This window comes from Microtus oregoni, unplaced genomic scaffold (genome assembly GCF_018167655.1).
Source record: "Microtus oregoni isolate MIOR12 unplaced genomic scaffold, Mior012 000022F_ref0000154, whole genome shotgun sequence".
Lineage (NCBI taxonomy): Eukaryota > Metazoa > Chordata > Mammalia > Rodentia > Cricetidae > Microtus > Microtus oregoni.
The window spans coordinates 35,196,771-35,215,309 of record NW_024543081.1 but is presented as its reverse complement, the minus strand read 5'-3'; the positions used below and the strand labels follow the sequence as shown (position 1 = coordinate 35,215,309).

General features: G+C 38.6%; 1 protein-coding gene across 1 annotated transcript in view; it reads right to left on the bottom strand.

Moving 5' to 3' along the window:
• Taf2 (TATA-box binding protein associated factor 2) overlaps positions 1-18,539 on the bottom strand; it is a 70,882-nt gene that overhangs the window by 15,646 nt on the left and 36,697 nt on the right. The window contains exons 18-22 of the mRNA XM_041672505.1: positions 15,700-15,810; positions 14,220-14,413; positions 12,447-12,586; positions 10,011-10,080; positions 3,714-3,823 (exon numbers count right to left, since the gene is read on the bottom strand). Of these exons, the coding sequence (XP_041528439.1) occupies positions 3,714-3,823; positions 10,011-10,080; positions 12,447-12,586; positions 14,220-14,413; positions 15,700-15,810 (625 nt within the window). The remainder of the gene's footprint in view (positions 1-3,713; positions 3,824-10,010; positions 10,081-12,446; positions 12,587-14,219; positions 14,414-15,699; positions 15,811-18,539) is intronic.

Here is an 18,539-nt window from a genome sequence, read left to right as displayed (position 1 = left end):
CTACAGAGCGGAAAAGGAGAAATTGACTCCCACAAGTTGTCCTCTGAATTCTACACATGCACACCACACACTCATATGCAAAATCACAAATTAAATGTAGTATAAAAAATTAAGTATGGCACAAAAAATGTATAACTTCTTGATATAACGTAATTCTAAATGAGGTTTATTATGGAGGAAGAAAACATTTTGTTCAACATTTTCATATTGTTTCTGAAGTCAATTAAGCAAATCTTCCTACACTTAGTTATTTTTTCTCAATGGCTATAATGTTCTCCTCTACATACTTTAAATGAAACCAATTTTAAAAGTCTCCACACTCAAACCATTGCCAGCTGGGTTTTTTGTTGTTGTTGTTTTGGGTTTTCGAGACAAGGTTTCTCTGTATAACAGCCCTAGATAATCTGAAACTCACTTTGTAGACCAGGCTGGCCTCAAACTCACAGAGATCCCGAGTACTGGGATTAGAGACATGTGCCACCACACCTGGCTGCCAGCTGCTATGTTTTTGACAATCTCATGCTGCCCAGGCTAGTCTGAGCTTGCTAAGTACTGAGGGATTATTTTGATTATGATACAGCTTCTGAGTCCTAGGATTAGAGATGTACCAAACTTATATGGTGTCAGAGATAAAAATCAGGGCTGTGTGGCTATGTGCATGCTGGGCAAACTTCTATCAAATGAGTCACATTCCCAGTCCAGCGTATTTGTTCTTGATATGAATTTATATACTGCCCCCCAGATAATCCAGGAGACCCAACAAGGCACACAGGATTCAGCAAGACTTTGTGACATCAATAATGATTAAACTTTTTTGCTTATATCCCCTTTCTTAAAAGAACAACCATTAAGACGATGATAGATAGAGTAGGAAAATCCTTGATGTTGTCCTTGAGGTAATAATTCTTTTTTTTTTAATTTATTTATTTATTATGTATACAGCATTCTGCCTCCATTTTTGCCCACACGCCAGAAAAGGGCGATGGTTGTGAGCCACCATGTGGTTGCTGGGAATTGAACTCAGGACCTCTAGAAGAGCAGCCAGTGCTCTTAACCACTGAGCCATCTCTCCAGCCCCAATAAGAGAATTCTTTATAACTTGCTATGCCTTCCTCAATTTTTTAAGCTATTATAGTTAGTCACATACTCTTACTAATATTTGAGGGGGCACATTTTGTACAAAAGATTTACTGCTGCATAATTCTTTAAAAGTTTCTGAAGTTTGTGCTCATTCCCTAGATCTAAACAAGAGACAATGATAGCTTCACAGTAACAAGTAAAGTAGTAAACTCTGTGCATATATGACAGCCTTTCATGAGGAGGGAACACTAATCAAAACCACCTAACCGTATCCTAGCTCAGACTAGTTTACAAACCATTTTCTGATATTCGTTTTTTTTTTTTGATTTTTCGAGTTTTTAAAAACAAAGTCCCTCCACTTTCATTTTATCATTTCTTCAAGAAAGCTCTACTGGTATACTTCCCATGGCTACTGCCCTATGCAAGAGTGCAGAAGTTATACAGTGCTTAGCATTTCAGAAAGAGTAAGATAGTAAAGAGTAAATTTGGAAAATTGAAATATTGGAATTTAGCATTTGTGAGTCAACAAGTTATCAATGGCTAGCATGGCAAGCTATTTTACATATTCTAGACAGAAAAAAAGCAAACTCAAAAATTTTAAGTATTAGAAAATAAAAAAATTAAATTACAATAAATACCCACTCATCTTGTAAAAACCATTTAAACAAAAATAATTTCAGCCTAGCTTTTGATTTAGCCTTTAATCAAACAGTATTACAATTTCAGCCTATTAAGAGTTATAACAAAAACTGTTTATAGAGTTATTGTTGTCTGAGGTTTCTCTCCTGCCCAGTTCCCGCAGTTTTTAAGTCCCAAAGAAACACAAAGAGGTCTACATTAATTATAAACTGATTGGCCAGTAGCCAGGCAGGAAGTATAGGTGGGGCAACCAGGCAGGAAGTAGAGGTGGGATGGCAAGAACAGGAGAATTCTGGAAAAAGGAAAGCTTATTCTACAGTTGTGACCCAGACACAGAGGAAACAAGATGTGACTGTCTCGCCGAATAAGGTACTGAGCCACATGGCTAACATAGACAAGAATAATGGGCTAAAATAAGTTATAAGAGTTAATAAAAAGCCTGAGCTAATGGGCCAATCAGTTTATAATTAATAGAGACCTCTGTGTGTTTCTTTGGGACTTAACGACTTGGGGAACTGGGCAGGACAGAAATCTCAGACAACAGAATGGCGCCACGTTGGGCACTAAATTGTAGGAGGAGGGCCCGCTTGTTTGTCCCGGTGGTCTGGCTAGCTTAGCCTTGAAATAACCACAAAGAAACTGTATTCATTAAATCACTGTTTGGCCCATTAGCTCTAGCTTATTATTGGCTAACTCTTATATCTCAATTTAACACATTTCTATTAATCTGTGTATCACCACAAGGTCGTGGCCTACCAGCAAAGTTTCAGCACACCTATCTTTGGCGGCGGATCAGGGAGTCTCTCTGGCTCCACCCTTCTTTCTCTCAGCATTCAGTTCTGTCTTCCCTGCCTATCTAAGTTCTGCCCTATCAATGGGCTAAGGCAGTTTCCTTATTCACTAAAGGTAACGACAGCACACAGAGGGGACTTCCACATCAAGTTATGAGATTTATAAATTCATAGATTTAATAACCCAATTAAATAAAAATGACTTACAAACTACCAAGGCTGCTTGCTAAAAGTATAGCCAACTAACCAAGATCCCGAGTTTGATTCCCCAACACACTAGGAGAGAAACACACAAAGCTCAAATATATGAGAAGCACAGCACCCAGTATTTAATGTGAGGTAGACACCATGCTTTACAAAGACCAAGTTGTTTATTTCTCAGTTTTCAGAAACAGGTTTCACTACCTGCATTATGTAAACATCAGAGATTAAACCAGTTATACAGAGTAACAACTGAGCTGAGGTTTAACCTCAGCAAACCGATTCCAGCACTAGCGCTCCTATGCATCATGCCCTTCCATTCCTTGATCTCACTCAAAAGGATGGAAACTCATACTACAATAAGATGGCATGCTCTCTGAGATTGAGAACAGGGAACAGTAGCATGCAGTCTTTAAAACTACACATTTTCTCTTATTCTACATTCACTCACTGTCCTGGAAAAATAAAAATGAAATTAGTTATCTCTGATCAAGGCTTCTAGGGGGCTAAAGAAAAGAGGTGGAAAGACTATGAAGGTTTGTGTTTAATAGCCCTTTAACTACTTAAAAGACATGCAAAGTCTGCAGTTTTCATTTCTGCAACCACAGTATGGAACAAAGTAAACACATTCTAACAGATGTTCTAACTTTAATGTAAAGGTGAGACATCTTATTTTAAAGGGTGGAGAGGGGAGGAGCTGGAGAGTATGTCACAGAGTGAAGTACAGGCAACTGTGCAGGATGCCCTGAGTGTGATCCCAGTACCCACGTAAAAGCCAGGAATGGTGACACGCCCCTGGAATTCCTGCACACTAGGGAGTCAGAAACAGAAGTCATTGGGCTCTCTGGCCAGTCAAAACCGGTTACACACACATACACACACACACACACACACACACACACGAGTCTCTCTCTCTCTCTCTCTCTCTCTCTCTCTCTCATCTTTAAAAATCTGATGTAAAATGAAAACAAGTGACAATTTTGAAAGTCACTGCTCTCTTACCAGAATTCATTAATTTCCAGAGCTGGTCTACTAGGGCTTCATTACATAAGGGAGACTCCATGTTCTTTGTAAATGGTGGATTCTTAGTCAACATGTTTAGAATCTTATGCCTACAAGAATAAAAATTTTAAAAAACAGGATTATTAAATGGCCATCTGTTGACTCGTGCTATGAATAAGAAACACTATAGAAGATATAAAAACTATTTTTCTAGCCGGGTGTTATAGGCGCACACCTTGAATCCCAGCACTCAGGAGGCAGAGGCTGGTGGATCTCTGTGAGTTCAAGGTCAGTCTAGTCTACAGAGCAAGTTCCAGGACAGCCAGGACTACACAGAAAAAACCCTGTCTCTAAACCCCATCCCCCAAAAAACCACAAAAAAATATACAATTTTTCTCCTTTCCTATTAGATCTAATTTTGTATTTAGTTCCATTTCTAAGTGCTTTATGTCAAACTTATATCTATCATGTTTTCTCACCAAAATATCTTGTGGATTTGCTTTCAAAGATTATCAGAACTTTTAAAGACTGCACAAAACAAGACTATTTTATTTTTAAAAGGGCAATATGTAGCTTTAGATATAATTGAAAATAGTTATATGAAAAGGAACATAAACTTTATAAATAATTCATATACCCATTTTCATCTTTGGATAAACACAATCCTTCAAGATCTCTTCCTCTATGAGTAGATCAGGATTATGGGCAAATGGCATAAAGTATGGGTGAGTTTCTAGGCAGTCTTACTGTGATGCCCAGCCTAGTCTTCAACTCCTAAACTTAAGTGATCCTCCTGCCTCAGTCTTTGGAATGTTAGGGAGTTTGTCCTGTAGAGCATATTAACGTATGCTTTTAATTTGCAGTAAGTTAAAAAGTAAAGTTTCTATCCAGCTACTTTAGACATATCCAAAATGAACCATAGAGACCAACCATTAAGGCTTTTGGATACTACAAATGTTTTCTAACCTGTCTAAGATTTGTAAACAGCACTCTGGCACATCTCTGAAATTACCAAACTTTGAACATTTTTTGGTCTTTAAAGTTCACATGCTAGGGACTGGAAACCATGGCTCGGTCGTTAAGAGTGCTTGTTCTTACAGAAAATGGGAGCTTGGTTCCCAGAACCTGTCAGCTGGCTTACAACTGCCTGTGTCTCCAGTTCCAGAGGATCTCTTGTCCTCCTCTGTCCTCCTTAGGTGCCTGAGGACTCACCGTGCACATAACAGATAGCATGCACACAGATATACACTTAAAATACCCAAGGATAAAAACACTAAAACTTACATGTATGTACTCATACACAAGCACACACATCATTAAAAAATAATGACAATAAAGTTTCCTTGCTAGAAAAGTTTTTTAAACAGGAAAATATAAATGGCTAAATATACAAAATGTTGAAAGGAAGGAAGAGACGTAGCCCAGGCTTAATTTATCAGAGATTAAATGTCAAAGTGTTTAGATATCTGACACAGACTTCAAACCAGTCTCAGTCACAGGTTCACAGAGCCACAGCAGCCAAAGCTTCACACTATGTCTGCCTTCACGAGGCAGTCTAATCCCAATGCTGACCACTATAAAAAGGCAATAAATCAAAACCACCACAATCCAAACAAAAACAGCAAACCAGCCAACCAATAAAACAAACAAAAGTTGAAAGTCTGTCAAGAGAAAAAGCAGTGACCATAAATGACCTCAAAGAACTGGTACAGTCAGGTCATGATCATGCTTGCTTCCAAAACAGGAGAGCTTCAAGCTATCTTTATATTAACCTTACATAATCTAAACCAAAAGTAACTATACACATACATTAAACAAATCAAAATGGATAAGAACTATCATTTCTTGTTATACTAACTATAATATAGAGCATATTTTTCTCTTGGTGGGGTGTTGCTATTTTCCAAACTTTGTATGACTATTTTATTTTATTGTAACAAGGTTGTATTATCTAGCCCAGGCTGGTTTTGAACGTGCAATTCTCCTGTTGCAGCCTTCTAACACTGAAATTATAAGCATGTACCAGCCTGGCATTTGTATGCGTAGTTTAGCACCCCAAAGCCCTTTTTTTGAAACAGAATTTTACTATGTCGCCCTGGCTGGCCTAGGACTTCCTATGGAAACCAAACTATCATTGAACTCACACAGACCCCACTGCCTCTGCCTCCTGAGTTCAGGGATTAAAGGCGTGTGTGACTACTCCTAGCAGGGGTCATTTTTATTGAAAGAAAGCTTCAATTTTGAGAATTTAGAATTTTAGTTTTAAAACAACACATATAAATTAAAAGATTTATTTAAGCCTATGCATTTAAATTCCTTTTTTATTCTAACAGACACATAAAATTGACAAAACACATAAACTTTAGAGCAAAAAAGATATTAGTATGCCAAGAGATACAGACGTTAATCAAAATGAATTTGCTTAGTTAAGTTCATAAACTATCTTAATGGCGAACAGACTTCAATCTGAAAACGCTCTGCTGAGAGAAGACAATACAAGCAAAGAAAGTCTCTGATCAGCTCACAAGACACTGAGCTCCTAACATTCAAAGCTTCTTCCCAAGCATCTCAATTACATCTTGAAATACTTTCTCTACCTACAATTGTCACAGGAGAAATAAAATCATTTTAATCTATTTAGTGATATTTCATTTTTATTTTAATAAATAAAGCTTGCCTGAAGATCAGAGAGCAAAACAGCCTCACTGGTCAGCCTTACAGATCAGGAAGTGGTAACACACACCTTTAATCCCAGTAGCCACACTAGTTTGCCACAGAAACTGGGCAGTGCAGGCCTTTAATCCCAGCCTTAGATAGGAATATAAAGCAGGAGACAGCTCACAGACACTGTCTCTCATTCTGAGATTCCTGCAGGCAGGATCGCCATTTCAGACTGAGGTCGAGGTAAGAGCGAGTGGTTGGTTGTTTTGCTTTTCTTACCTTCAGGCTGAACCCCAAATTCTATCTCTGGGTTTTTATTAATCATGCCACAAATCTATGAACTACATTAAATATATTCATATACATATGAGTGGAGGAAAAAGGAAAAATCCATTTAGCCATTTGTTTCGTATACACTTAGCTAACTTTTCTGAAATGCCATGGACTAGGCAATGGCAAAAGATCTGATCCTGGACCATCTAGGGCTACAGAGCAGTAGAGGAAACAGAAATGGCCAAGTAGTCAAACTATGACATTGATATTTATGCAAGTATTTATGTATTTAGTCACAATAGGACTGTGGCAGACTATGGGAGATTACGACTTGAGGGAATTGCACTAGTCCAGGGAAGCAAGGGATAGCTCTGTAGAGGTCACATTCAATTCTAAAGGGGAAGAATGAGTCCTGTGAGTTTTCCTTGCATCTGACTTCTGAGTAACCTTCACATCTTTACGCAAGCAAATTTTGAAGTATCCTGTAACAAAGACAGGAATGGAAAATCTACAACCTTCAGAAGTTTCCATTCTCAATGAGGGCCATTTTACCACAAGTTTTGAAACCCACAAAGCTCATAAAAACAAAATGCTTATGTTTGGAACAGGACAGGAAAACGCCAATGATGGAAACAGAAATAGACAGCTGAGTATCTAGGTCTTACCATGAGTTCTACAAGGCACGGCAGTCATGTGATGCTTACTCAAGTAAGTTTTCTAAAGTGTGATAGCAATGAGAATGAGAAAGAAGACATACTACACAAAATAAAAATAAGAAACTAAAAACAATGTTTGCAAGGCATCATGTTACACACATGTAGTTCCAGTGCTCATGAGGACAAGGCAGGGCCAGCATGGACTACATAGTAAGACTGACTCAAGCAAAGCAAAACAAAATAAAAATGAATGAAATTAATTAAAACACAAAGAAGAGTGGTGTACCGGGAAGTCAGAGTCAGGTAGATCTCTGTGAGTTCAAGGCCAGTGTGGTCTACATAGTAAGATCTGGGACAATCAAGACTATATCATGAGACCCTATCTAAACACTGCTGAAAGAGCAATCACTGTGTAGAAACACTTTTATCCTGTGACCACTCATTGCCATAATGATTTTCTACAAAATATTTACTGAAAAACAAAACAAAACAAAAACCCCCAAACAACAACAAAGAAACCTTTGGTATTGATTTTGTGTGGTAGTGGGGGTGTGCGCACCACGGCATGTGTAGAGATGTTAGAAGACAACTGGCAGAAGGCAGTTCTCATCTCTACCTCGGGGTTCTGCCGTGACCTGCTGAGTCTTTTCACCAACCCTTAACTGCACTCTTGTGCAACTCTGTATGTTTTAATATAACCTATATGCTAGGGTGAGATTAAAGGAGAAGTTTCTCTAAATGGGACATAAAGAAAGTATGTCAACTAGGAAGAAAACATGCTAAACTTAACTACAAACATCCCACCTCTAAATGGGTTTTCAGTCCAGACTGTAAATAGTGCTCTTGACATTTGAATCAATGAAAACAGCCCCCAAAACCACAATTCAAAAGCACTGAGTGCAGATACAGTGTGTAATACAGTAACTTCAAATACCACAAACCCATGACAATCTACCTCAAGTACTTTCTGAAAAATATCTAGTCTTTAAAACAAGTTCTCAGAAATAGATGGTAATTTTTTAATTATGCAAACTGAAAATAAATGAATACATGTTCAGCTTTGTTTACATTGCATTTATAGTCTCTCTTCCCAGTTGCTACCAAAGACTTACGAGCATGCAGCACTTCAGACAAAGGAATGAGGCTGTATTCCGTGCTCTAAAATTTCATACTTTAAAATGGAAGCTATCAGACTTTTTCTCTGCATTTCAACTCTGTATCACGCACAAGTACAGATTATTCAAAATAAAATATAGATCACAAATCATATAATCTTATAGAAAAATCTGTGTAACAAGCATTACTTAAAACATTGAAATTGAGAGTTACTAACCAAGAAGTCACTGCTATAGAATGCCCGGGCTCTTGAGCAGACTGCTCACCCCAGAGGCACTGCCGAGATGAGAAAGCAGAGTTATGTCATCTAAAAAAACACCATCTGCTAAGTGACGCAGAAAGCTGAACAATGCATTCGGGGCTCTGGGTCTAAGTCCCTGTCCCTAGCTAAATGGTTGTGACTTACTTCGGCTCTAAAATTCTGTTCTATGAAGTCCTAACATTAAATCAAATAAAACCTAAGTATCTACTACATGCAAAGAAAGGAAGACAGAAATGGTAAATTTAATTCTTAAATAAAAACCCCATTGTGTAAAAGAAAACAGCAGGAAAAATGCAGCTACTAGAGGTAAGCACAAATACAAAGGTAGATACCACATCAAGCCTGCAATTCTTTTAGTTTCTTAAGATTTTAAAAGAATATTAACTCTAATAAAAATCACGGCTTTGAAAGAAATGAAACAAAGAACTGGGAGCTGGTGATGTGGCTCCATGAGGAAAGACTTGATCTCTGGTCTCCACATACTGCTGTGGTACGTGTGCATGCAGACATAGACAAAATAAATAAATGTAATAAAACAATTTTAAATGAACAAAAAGCAGGATGGCCTGAAATTAGCTCCCAAATGACATTATAAGCTGGGACACACAAGGCATCATCATCTCCACTTATTACAAACTATTAACAATGTATTTTGAAAATCTTTTTCTAAGATCAAATAAGAAAAAGTCTTTAAACTTGCTTTGTTGATACCCATGGGAGGCCTACCCCTTTCTGAAGAAAAACAGAGGAGTGGATTGGGGGATGAGGGGGGAAATGGGAGAAGAGGAGGGAAGGGAAACTGCGGTAGGGATGTAAAAGAAATAAATTAATTTAATTTAATAAAAGGGGGGAGGAGCAGGGCGGTGGTGGCGCACGCCTTTAATCCCAGCACTCAGGAGGCAGAGGCAGGCGGATCTCTGTGAGTTCGAGACCAGCCTGGTCTACAAGAGCTAGTTCCAGGACAGGCTCCAAAACCACAGAGAAACCCTGTTTCGAAAAAATAAATAAATAAATAAATAAATAAATAAATAAAATAAAAGGGGGGAGGGCAGGCAGTGGTGGCACTGACTGTTAATACCAGCACTTGGGAAGCAGAGGCAGTCAGATCTCTGAGTTCAAGGTCAGCTTGGTCTACAGGGTGAGTTCCAGGACAGTCAGGGCTACACAGAGAAACCTTGTCTCGAAAAAAGAATACAAATAAAAAAAATGCTTTAAAAATGCACATAACACATTCCCAAATTTTAAAAAAAATCATAAACATCTTTCCCATGTATAATCTTCAGAAATGGTTCATGACTCATATTCAAGATATTAAATATATACACTAACCTTACATAAGGTACAGGATCAGTCTGAATCATATTAAGTAGCCACTGAAGTTCTTCATAACTCCGGTCCACTGAAAATAAAAATGAGTAAATATATGTAGGGTTAATTATAACAAATAAAATAGTAAGTGATAAGCAGGGACATTAAAATAGTGCCCAGTATGTAGTTCACACTAAAATTCAACCAAACACCAATACAAGTTATAATTCATTAAAAGCCATAAACTAGACAAAAATCTGTTGGACAAAATCTGCCTAACTTTGTAGATGCTTAAGTCCTAGAGAGGCCTGACATACAAAAGTATCATAAATATAAACATGTTTCTGTCTACATGGTTCCTTCCACTAAGACCCAAGCCAGTCAGAAAGGCAATTACAAATACGTGTTATGACTGTAACTTACATAAAATGACACACTAACTATTGCCAATTACCTTCTCAAGACATTTTTAAGAATTGGAAAACTTGCCAGGCGGTGGTGACGTACACGCCTTTAATCCCAGCACTCAAGAGGCAGAGGCAGGAGGATCTCTGTGAGTTTGAGACCAGCCTGGTCTACAAGAGCTAGTGCCAGGACAGGCACCAAAGCTACACAGAGAAACCCTATCTCAAAAAACAAAAACAACAACAACAGCAAAAAAGAACTGGAAAGCTTTATTTACAAAACTTTATGCATAAAAGTTTTCCTTCTTTCCTCTTCTAATATGAGCACCAATATTTTAAGCTACAGAATTTATGGTTATTACCTAAGCACCATTGAATATTTCAAATTATACTTATTAGTTTTGTATTTTTTTAATATTTATTTATTATGTATACAGTGTTCTGCCTACATGTGCAGGCCAGAACAGGACAGCAGATCGCATTACAGGTGGTGGTGAGTAACCGTGTGGTTGCTGGGAAATGAACTCAAAACCTTTGGAAGAGCAGTCAGTGCTCTTAACTGCTGAGCCATCTCTCCAACCCCAGTTGTTTTTTTTTTTTGTTGTTGTTGTTTTTGTTTTTAACATTTTAGTATTCTATTTCATTTTAGGTGGTATTAACTCATGAATCCTTCAAATTTCTGAGACACATACCCTTCGTCTATCTTAGGAAAGAAGGTTAGGCACACTAACAAATTACATGATTTCAACAAGTCTAGATTTTAAGTTGGCAAAATATCAAAACATATACAGACACAGAATTATATATGTTCATTGCTTGTCAAATGTTTCATTTAAGAATAGCAAATCACATTTATATCATCTCTTAAATGAAATGATATTAAAATGACAGTTCTTTCTGAATCAAAGCAAACATATGTAAACACAATATGGTTACTACTCTGTTTCTTGACTGTAGGCATTTCTGCGGAAATTTATAAGAATTAAATAAAAAGTCTTAATTATACATGTTTCTGGTTTACACACGACCTGTGACTCCCTATGAAACTTCCCCTCTCCTTTTATTCTAAGCAGAGCTCGGTTTATGTCAGCTTCTTTGTTCTTTCATTATTTCTATTACAAGGTTAACTTCTGGACAAATATTATGCCTGTGCATTTCCTTTACTTGCATATAACTATTAAACAATTATTTCTGAAATAAACACTGAATTTTACCACAAGTTTAGCAAACATTTAAGCTTAATGCTATTTTATAGAAATGACTGGTTTTCACCAGCTTCTTCATTTTACACATTCATCTATCTTAATTATTATTTTGGTTTAGATATATATTCCATCTGAAAATTTCTTTTGCAAGTTTTGTCATTAAGAATGCTACACATCGGGACTGGAGAGATGGCTCAGTAGCTAAGAGCACTTACTGTTCTTGTAGAGAACTACAGGTCAGCTCCCAGCACCCTTATTGGGCGGCTCTCAATAACCTTTAACTCCAACTCCAGGGAATCTGAAAACATCTTTTGGCCTTTGAGGAAATATGTATGTGTGTGTGTATGTGAACCACACACAAACAAACCAAAACCAAAACCAAAAGGATAAAACTTTTTTTTTTCTGAGATAGAACCTCACTATACAATCCTCATTGGCCTGGAACTTGTTATGTAGACCAGGCTGGACTCTAACTCCCAGAGATCCTCCTGCCTCTACCTCCCAAGAGTGAGGACTAAATCATGTGCAACCATTCCTGGCCCAAAATAAAATCTTGGGGAAAAAAGAATGTTACTCAACAACTGTGTGGATGTCTAATTCCCAATGTAAATGAGAACCTGGCAACCTATAGGAGAGAATCTAAAACTCACGCAGCTGTGTGGTTTACTGTCTTCTGGCTTCCTACTCTGAAGCTGGTGGCCACACTATGTTATAAAGAATGCTGCTGCTCCTCCAGATGGACAGGGAGGTCTGAGTTAACTCAAAAGAGACTCTGCTTTTGCATCAGATTCGGTCTCATGGTGATAACTTTGGGTGTAACAGAACAAGTACCACCTGGATAGCATTACCTTTAGTGTAATCAACAACAGCTTCCAAAGCTGCTATCCTGATGTCCACAAAATGGCCATACTCAGCATAGGATTTGAAAAGAGATGAATCACTTGGCACATGTCCATTCTTCTGAAGCACCCTTATGGCTCTCAAACAGCTAGTGAGAAAAAAGTTAATTACAACCTTTGAAGTATCATGAACTAAATTTATTACTATTACCTAGGTATTAGAGATTCATTTGTCAGTCAGTTAAAAATCTTTATTTCGGGGGCTGCAGACATGGCTCGGTAGTTAGGAGCACTGGCTGCTGTTCCAGAGGACTAGGATTCCATTCCCAGCCAGCACCTACAGGTGTGAGCTACCAAATCTGATGCCCACATGCACAGACATATGAGCAGGCAAAACCCTCACACACATAAAACCAAATAGAAACAATTTTTAAAAATACTCATGATTTGCTGGACAGTGGTTGTTGAAAATATACTAAGCTTGGCAGTGGTAGTATGCACCTTTAATCCCAGTACTCAGGAGGCAGAGGAAGGCAGATATGAGTTTGAGTTCAGTCTGGTCTACAGAGTTGCAGAACAACTATGATTACAAAGAGAAAACCTGCCTCAAAAAAACAAAACAAAAGACTTCAGGATTTGATTGCACATTGAATTCTGTAATGTTCAATGTTTGGATAAAATTTTAATATTAATACTTAAATACCATAAAAACTAATTTCAACATGTTTGGAATCTTAGATCCACACATATGTCAACAAAGCACACTTCAGAAAAAAAGTACTTAGCAATAAAAATATAATAATTTTAAATAGAGTATGTTCTTCAGAAATCTATTATTTATTCACTATAAAAATGGAAAGCTAGCTGGGTGTTGTGCACACACTTTGGTCCCAGCATTTGCTCAAGTGGGGGTCGGGGGTAAGATTGGTGTGGGTCAGAGGCAAGCAAATCTCTGAGTTCAAGGCCAGCCTGGTGGTCTACAGGTCAGTCTGACAGGCATAGTGAGATCTCAAAAAAAATAAATAACTGAAATAAAATAAGGGAGCTAACTTTTTTTTTATAATCAGTAATCAACTTTTAGCAAACTCAAACGAAAGCATACAGAGACCCACAGTTCTGAAAAGAAGGCTGACGAGCTAGGTCTGGTCGCACACCAGCACTGAAAGGTGAAGGCAGGAGGATCAGGAGTCACCAAGGTAATCCGTGGCTAAATAGGCTGGGCTGCACGAGACCTGTCTCAAAGACCCAAGTGGGGCTCTTTACACAACAGTGACTATTGTAAAACATGACCCCAAGAAAATAATTTCTTATGACGAATTTCTAGGGTTGGTCAGACAGCTCAGCAGGTGAAGGCACTTGACATGTGTAAGCGTGGGAACCTGAGTTCCATCCCTAGTCCACGTAAAGGTGGAAAGAGAAAATCAAATCCACAAAGATGCTCTCTGACCATGACAAAAGCATCATAGCACGAGTGCCCCACAAACCATGTGCTTGCATGTGTGTATATGTGCATATGCACAAAAGGACAAAAGAACATATACTTTAGAAAATTAGAGAATACAAATAATGGAGATTATATTAGATAAATTTAAAACTAAATTACAAAGATTAAAACTTTAAAGGCTACTTTCCAAATATTATCAATTTATCTGGAGATGACAACAACAAAAAATTTAAATTTAAAAATTTCTTACTTTTACTTTCCCCAATTTAATAGAATAGGAATAATGGTATAGTTGTGGAAATATAAGACACATTTAAAGAAGCAGCAAAGAACAGCACCTGACGGTGATAGTGTGTCTGTAACTTGGGAGAAGTTTTTCCATGTTCAGAAATCGAGTTATTTCCTCAAGAATTAGCCGAACATCAGGATTTAAGTTATCCAAAGTTCTAACTTCATTATTCACACTGACAGCAGGTGTAACAGAATTAGCCAGAGCATCAATCATTTCTGCACGATAATAGTTATCTGAAAACTAAGCCAAAGAATAATTAAGAACAAATACAATTAAGCCTTTTCATGAGATATTAAAACAACACATATAACTTTAAGTCGTGTCAGGTCAGAAGTAAGCAGAGCACATCTCTTATATGCACAAAGCCCTGACTTCATCACCAGCAACACACACACAGTGAAAACATAATGCATCTATCACCAAGTTTTCTAGTAAATACCAACCTATCCTTTGTATAGACTTGTGATTTGGAAAAAAAGGGAAAATGCTACACTCATCAGTGAACTATTAGTATATTAAACACTATGTCTAAGCTCCTCCTACAATCTCCTAACCAGACCACAGATTGTCCAAAAGAGAAAAACAAAGATTGGTGGTCTACTAGCATCTGGTAAGATGGTTCAGTGGATAAGGAGCTCATACTTTGCTAACATGAAAACTTGGTTGCATCCTCCCAATTCCTTTATCAAGTATGAGGACTAGAGTTCAAGTCCCCAGTATCTACATAAACCCAGGCAGGATGGGAACCCACCTGAAAGCCCTGCACTCAGGAGGTAGAGCAGAATCCCTAAAGCAAGCTGACCAGCTCAATTAGCCAAACTGACAAGCTCTGGATCCCAGGGAGAGACAGCAATCGAGAAGTCACCTGAGATGAATCCCAGTGTTTGGCTGCAGGGGCACACACAGAAACATGCAACCCCACACACAAACGTTCTTACACACACAGACCCATGTGCACACCACCAACAGACACACCTACAAATGAATAAAGCATTAGTCTACAAGTCCTGTTACCAATATGACCTTCCAATCACCTAGCATTCCACCTTAAAGTATAAGCATACCACATGTAAAGATCACCATATAACTGAGAAAATTATCAACAAAAGGAACAGGCGGATGCACTCAGGGGTCTGGAGAGGTGGCTTACTTAGCTCAGTGTTTAAGAGCACTTACTGCTCTAACAGAGGACTGCGATTTGGTTCCCAGCACTTACGTGGAGGCTCACAACTCCCTCTAACTCCAGGTCCAGGGGCTCTGTTACCCTCTTCTGGCCTCTATGAGCTCCTGCACACAGTGCATACACAGACAAGCTGAACATATGTATACATACACACTTTAAAAAAAGAAAAGACAAAGAAACACACACATAAACATATACACACATGCATGCACACACAATAAATGACTCACAAATGACTCTACAAACAAGTATTCTTCCTTCCTTTTATTGCAGTTCTGGAGACGAAGGCACCCACATAACACCCTAAAACAAGTATCACTAGTCATTGAGGAAAATGCCATACCTTATTTTTTCTGTTGTCATTGTACTTGATTAAGTCTAAAATAAATGTTAAAACTTCTTTGGGACAAAGATTATGTACATCTCTTAACAAAGCCATGGCAACTGGCATAGTCTACAAAAAAAAAAAAGAAAGAAAAATGAGTTTTACGCACACAACTCAACTTCATTACTATGGCAATTCGGGCTATGAAGAGCATTACTCTGGGAATAAAACAGATATCCAGATGGAGCCTAATACCCCATCTCCCACTACACACCCATCTAAAAGCATCACTGCTGAAATGAGTAAGAAATCCAGGGATTATTTTCATGACTGGACATATTCTACAGGCTATGTGCCTTAGCCCTCACTTGCTGGAAGGAAGTATATATAATATAAATGGTCTTAATCCATTTCTAAGTGATACAGTGGAATGGGTATACAATTTTAGCACTGGTTTATTCTAACTGCCATCTTCACTATCCACTACTCTGCATATCTTTGGCTAGTTGCTTCCTCGTGATCATTTTTAAGGCTCAATGACACATAGGCAAGAGGGATTAAACAAACTGCAGCTTAGCAGCCCTTGAACTAAGGGCAGATAGTAACCTAAAATTCAGCAAACCTTTCTTCTTTCTAAAATTTTATAAGCAACTTTCTGTTAGTGGAAACATGAGACACAAAATAGCAAGTTCTGCTGGTGAAATAAAGCTATTTAAACCCTAGATAGAAGAGTAGATGCACAGAAATCTTGGTCCTCCTTAGACCATGGAAGAGATAAAGACTTTCCCTTGTAAACTGGACAATAAAAAATAAATGACTCATTTTCTCGTTTAAAAGAGCAGCAACAAGAATGGTGGTACATTCTTGTTAATGCCAGCACACTGGAGGTAGAGGAAGGAAGATTAGGAATTCCAGGCCAGCCTGAGCTACAGAGCAAGAAAACCTGTCTCAAGTAAAAAGGGGGAAGATACAGAGGTAATAAATAGAATCAACTGTAGTGTGACAGTTAATCTTCACCACCAGTGTGACTGATCTAGAGTCACCTAGGAGACACACGTGTCTGAGGGCATTTCCAGAGCTTTAGCTGGAAGGTAGGAAGATCCATCTTGTGGTGGCACTATTCCACAGACTGGGATTCCAGAACAAATAAGGAGAAAGTAAGCTAAGAACCAGCGTTGATATTTCAATGCTTCCTGACTGTAGGTGCACTGTGACCAGCCGTGGCAGGCTGTCTCATGTTTCTCTTGCCAGACGGACAACTCTCCAACTGTGCGCCACAACAAACCGGGCCTTCCTTGGGCTGCCTTTGTCACAGCAATGAGAACAGGTACTAACGCAGGGAAAGTTCCTTTTGCATACAGGAAAATCTGTTCTCTGCCTACTCTGTACCTTAACAAGGGAAATATAAGTGTTTGAGTTAGGCACTCTTTTCTTCTGCCAACTACAAGAGTTACATTAAAACGCATTATCTTTCCAAGTTTCCTACTTCAACCCACAATAAGAAATAAACTTTACACTGCAACCTAAACACTTTTAATCTCAGCACTCGGGAGGCAGGGCAGGCAAATCTCTGCGAGTTCAAGGCCAGCAAAGCTACAGAGAGAAACCCTGTCTCAAAAAAAAAAAAAAAAAAAAGGCCTTATAATTATCTTTATGACACACATATGTCCTTATCCTGTCCAGTCAATCTTTTATTAGAAAAAAAGCCAGACCAGTAGTGGTTGTGCATGCCTTTAATTCCAGCACTGTGGAGACAGAGGCAGGCAGATCTCCATGAGTTTAAAGTCAGCCTAGGGATACACAGATAAATCCTGCCTCCTGAACACCCCTCCAAAATAAGCAAACAAAATCTCTAACCTCCATATTACTTTTCTTTCATGTTTTTACCCCTCTAACCAGAGCCCCACCACCAGCTCCTGCTAATCCTACTTCTCTCTCCAGTCAGGACTGCCCCTCCAGTATCTTGTCTGTTTTTCTTTCTTTACTACTTTATTTCTGGGTGGCCCACTGAGTTTAATTAGGGTCGCTTATGGGAACATGGCGCCTTTCCAGTTGCTACACCACTGAAGAAAGCAACTTTCCCACTCTCGATCGTCAGCAGCCTTGATACCCTAAGGGCGGGTGGGGGTCTACTGAGTCCCCCTCCTTTGACAGAACCTTGAAGGTGCCATCTTGAGAAGGTCTTGTGCTGATAATCTCCGATGCTAAAAGGTCAAGAATGTAACAGCCCTGCCCCCGCCCTGCCCTAAAAGTGTCCCACAACAATCTCTGGGCTCTTTTATTGCTTCCACAATTGTCTGAGCTACAGAAACAGTTTCACTTCAAAGAAAATTTCCTTTCTAAAGGCTTGAGGAAAAAAATTGTGTTCATACCTTTTCTTCCATTTACCTCTTATGTCCTCCCTTCTGTTCAAAGCCTGGCCTGTGTTTTATATTAACTTTATCCTCTGGCTTCCGTTACATCAAATACACCTGGAGGTTCCTAATCTTCCACGTGGAGCAAAACAAATCCCAGTGATTCTTTTCTCTGCTTTGTCCTCAGCAGTTGCCCACCTCTTCAACTAAGATCGAGACATCACTTTCATTTCTTTTCTCTTCTTTAACTCCACACCATTACCAGTTTGAGTTAGTTAATCTAACCTTAGTCTCCATTCTTCGGACTAACTGTTTAAATGATTTCCAAACCACTCAACAACTAGTCACCTTCCCACGCTTCCACTCTCCCTCTGACTTCCTGCAAGTTTAACATTAAACACGCTCTGTACACTTAGTCTAATTTCTTAATTCTAAAAAAATGAAAGTGGCATCTAGCAGAGCTGTGGCTAGCACTGCCCTCGCTGTGCAGCACCTTGTAGGCGG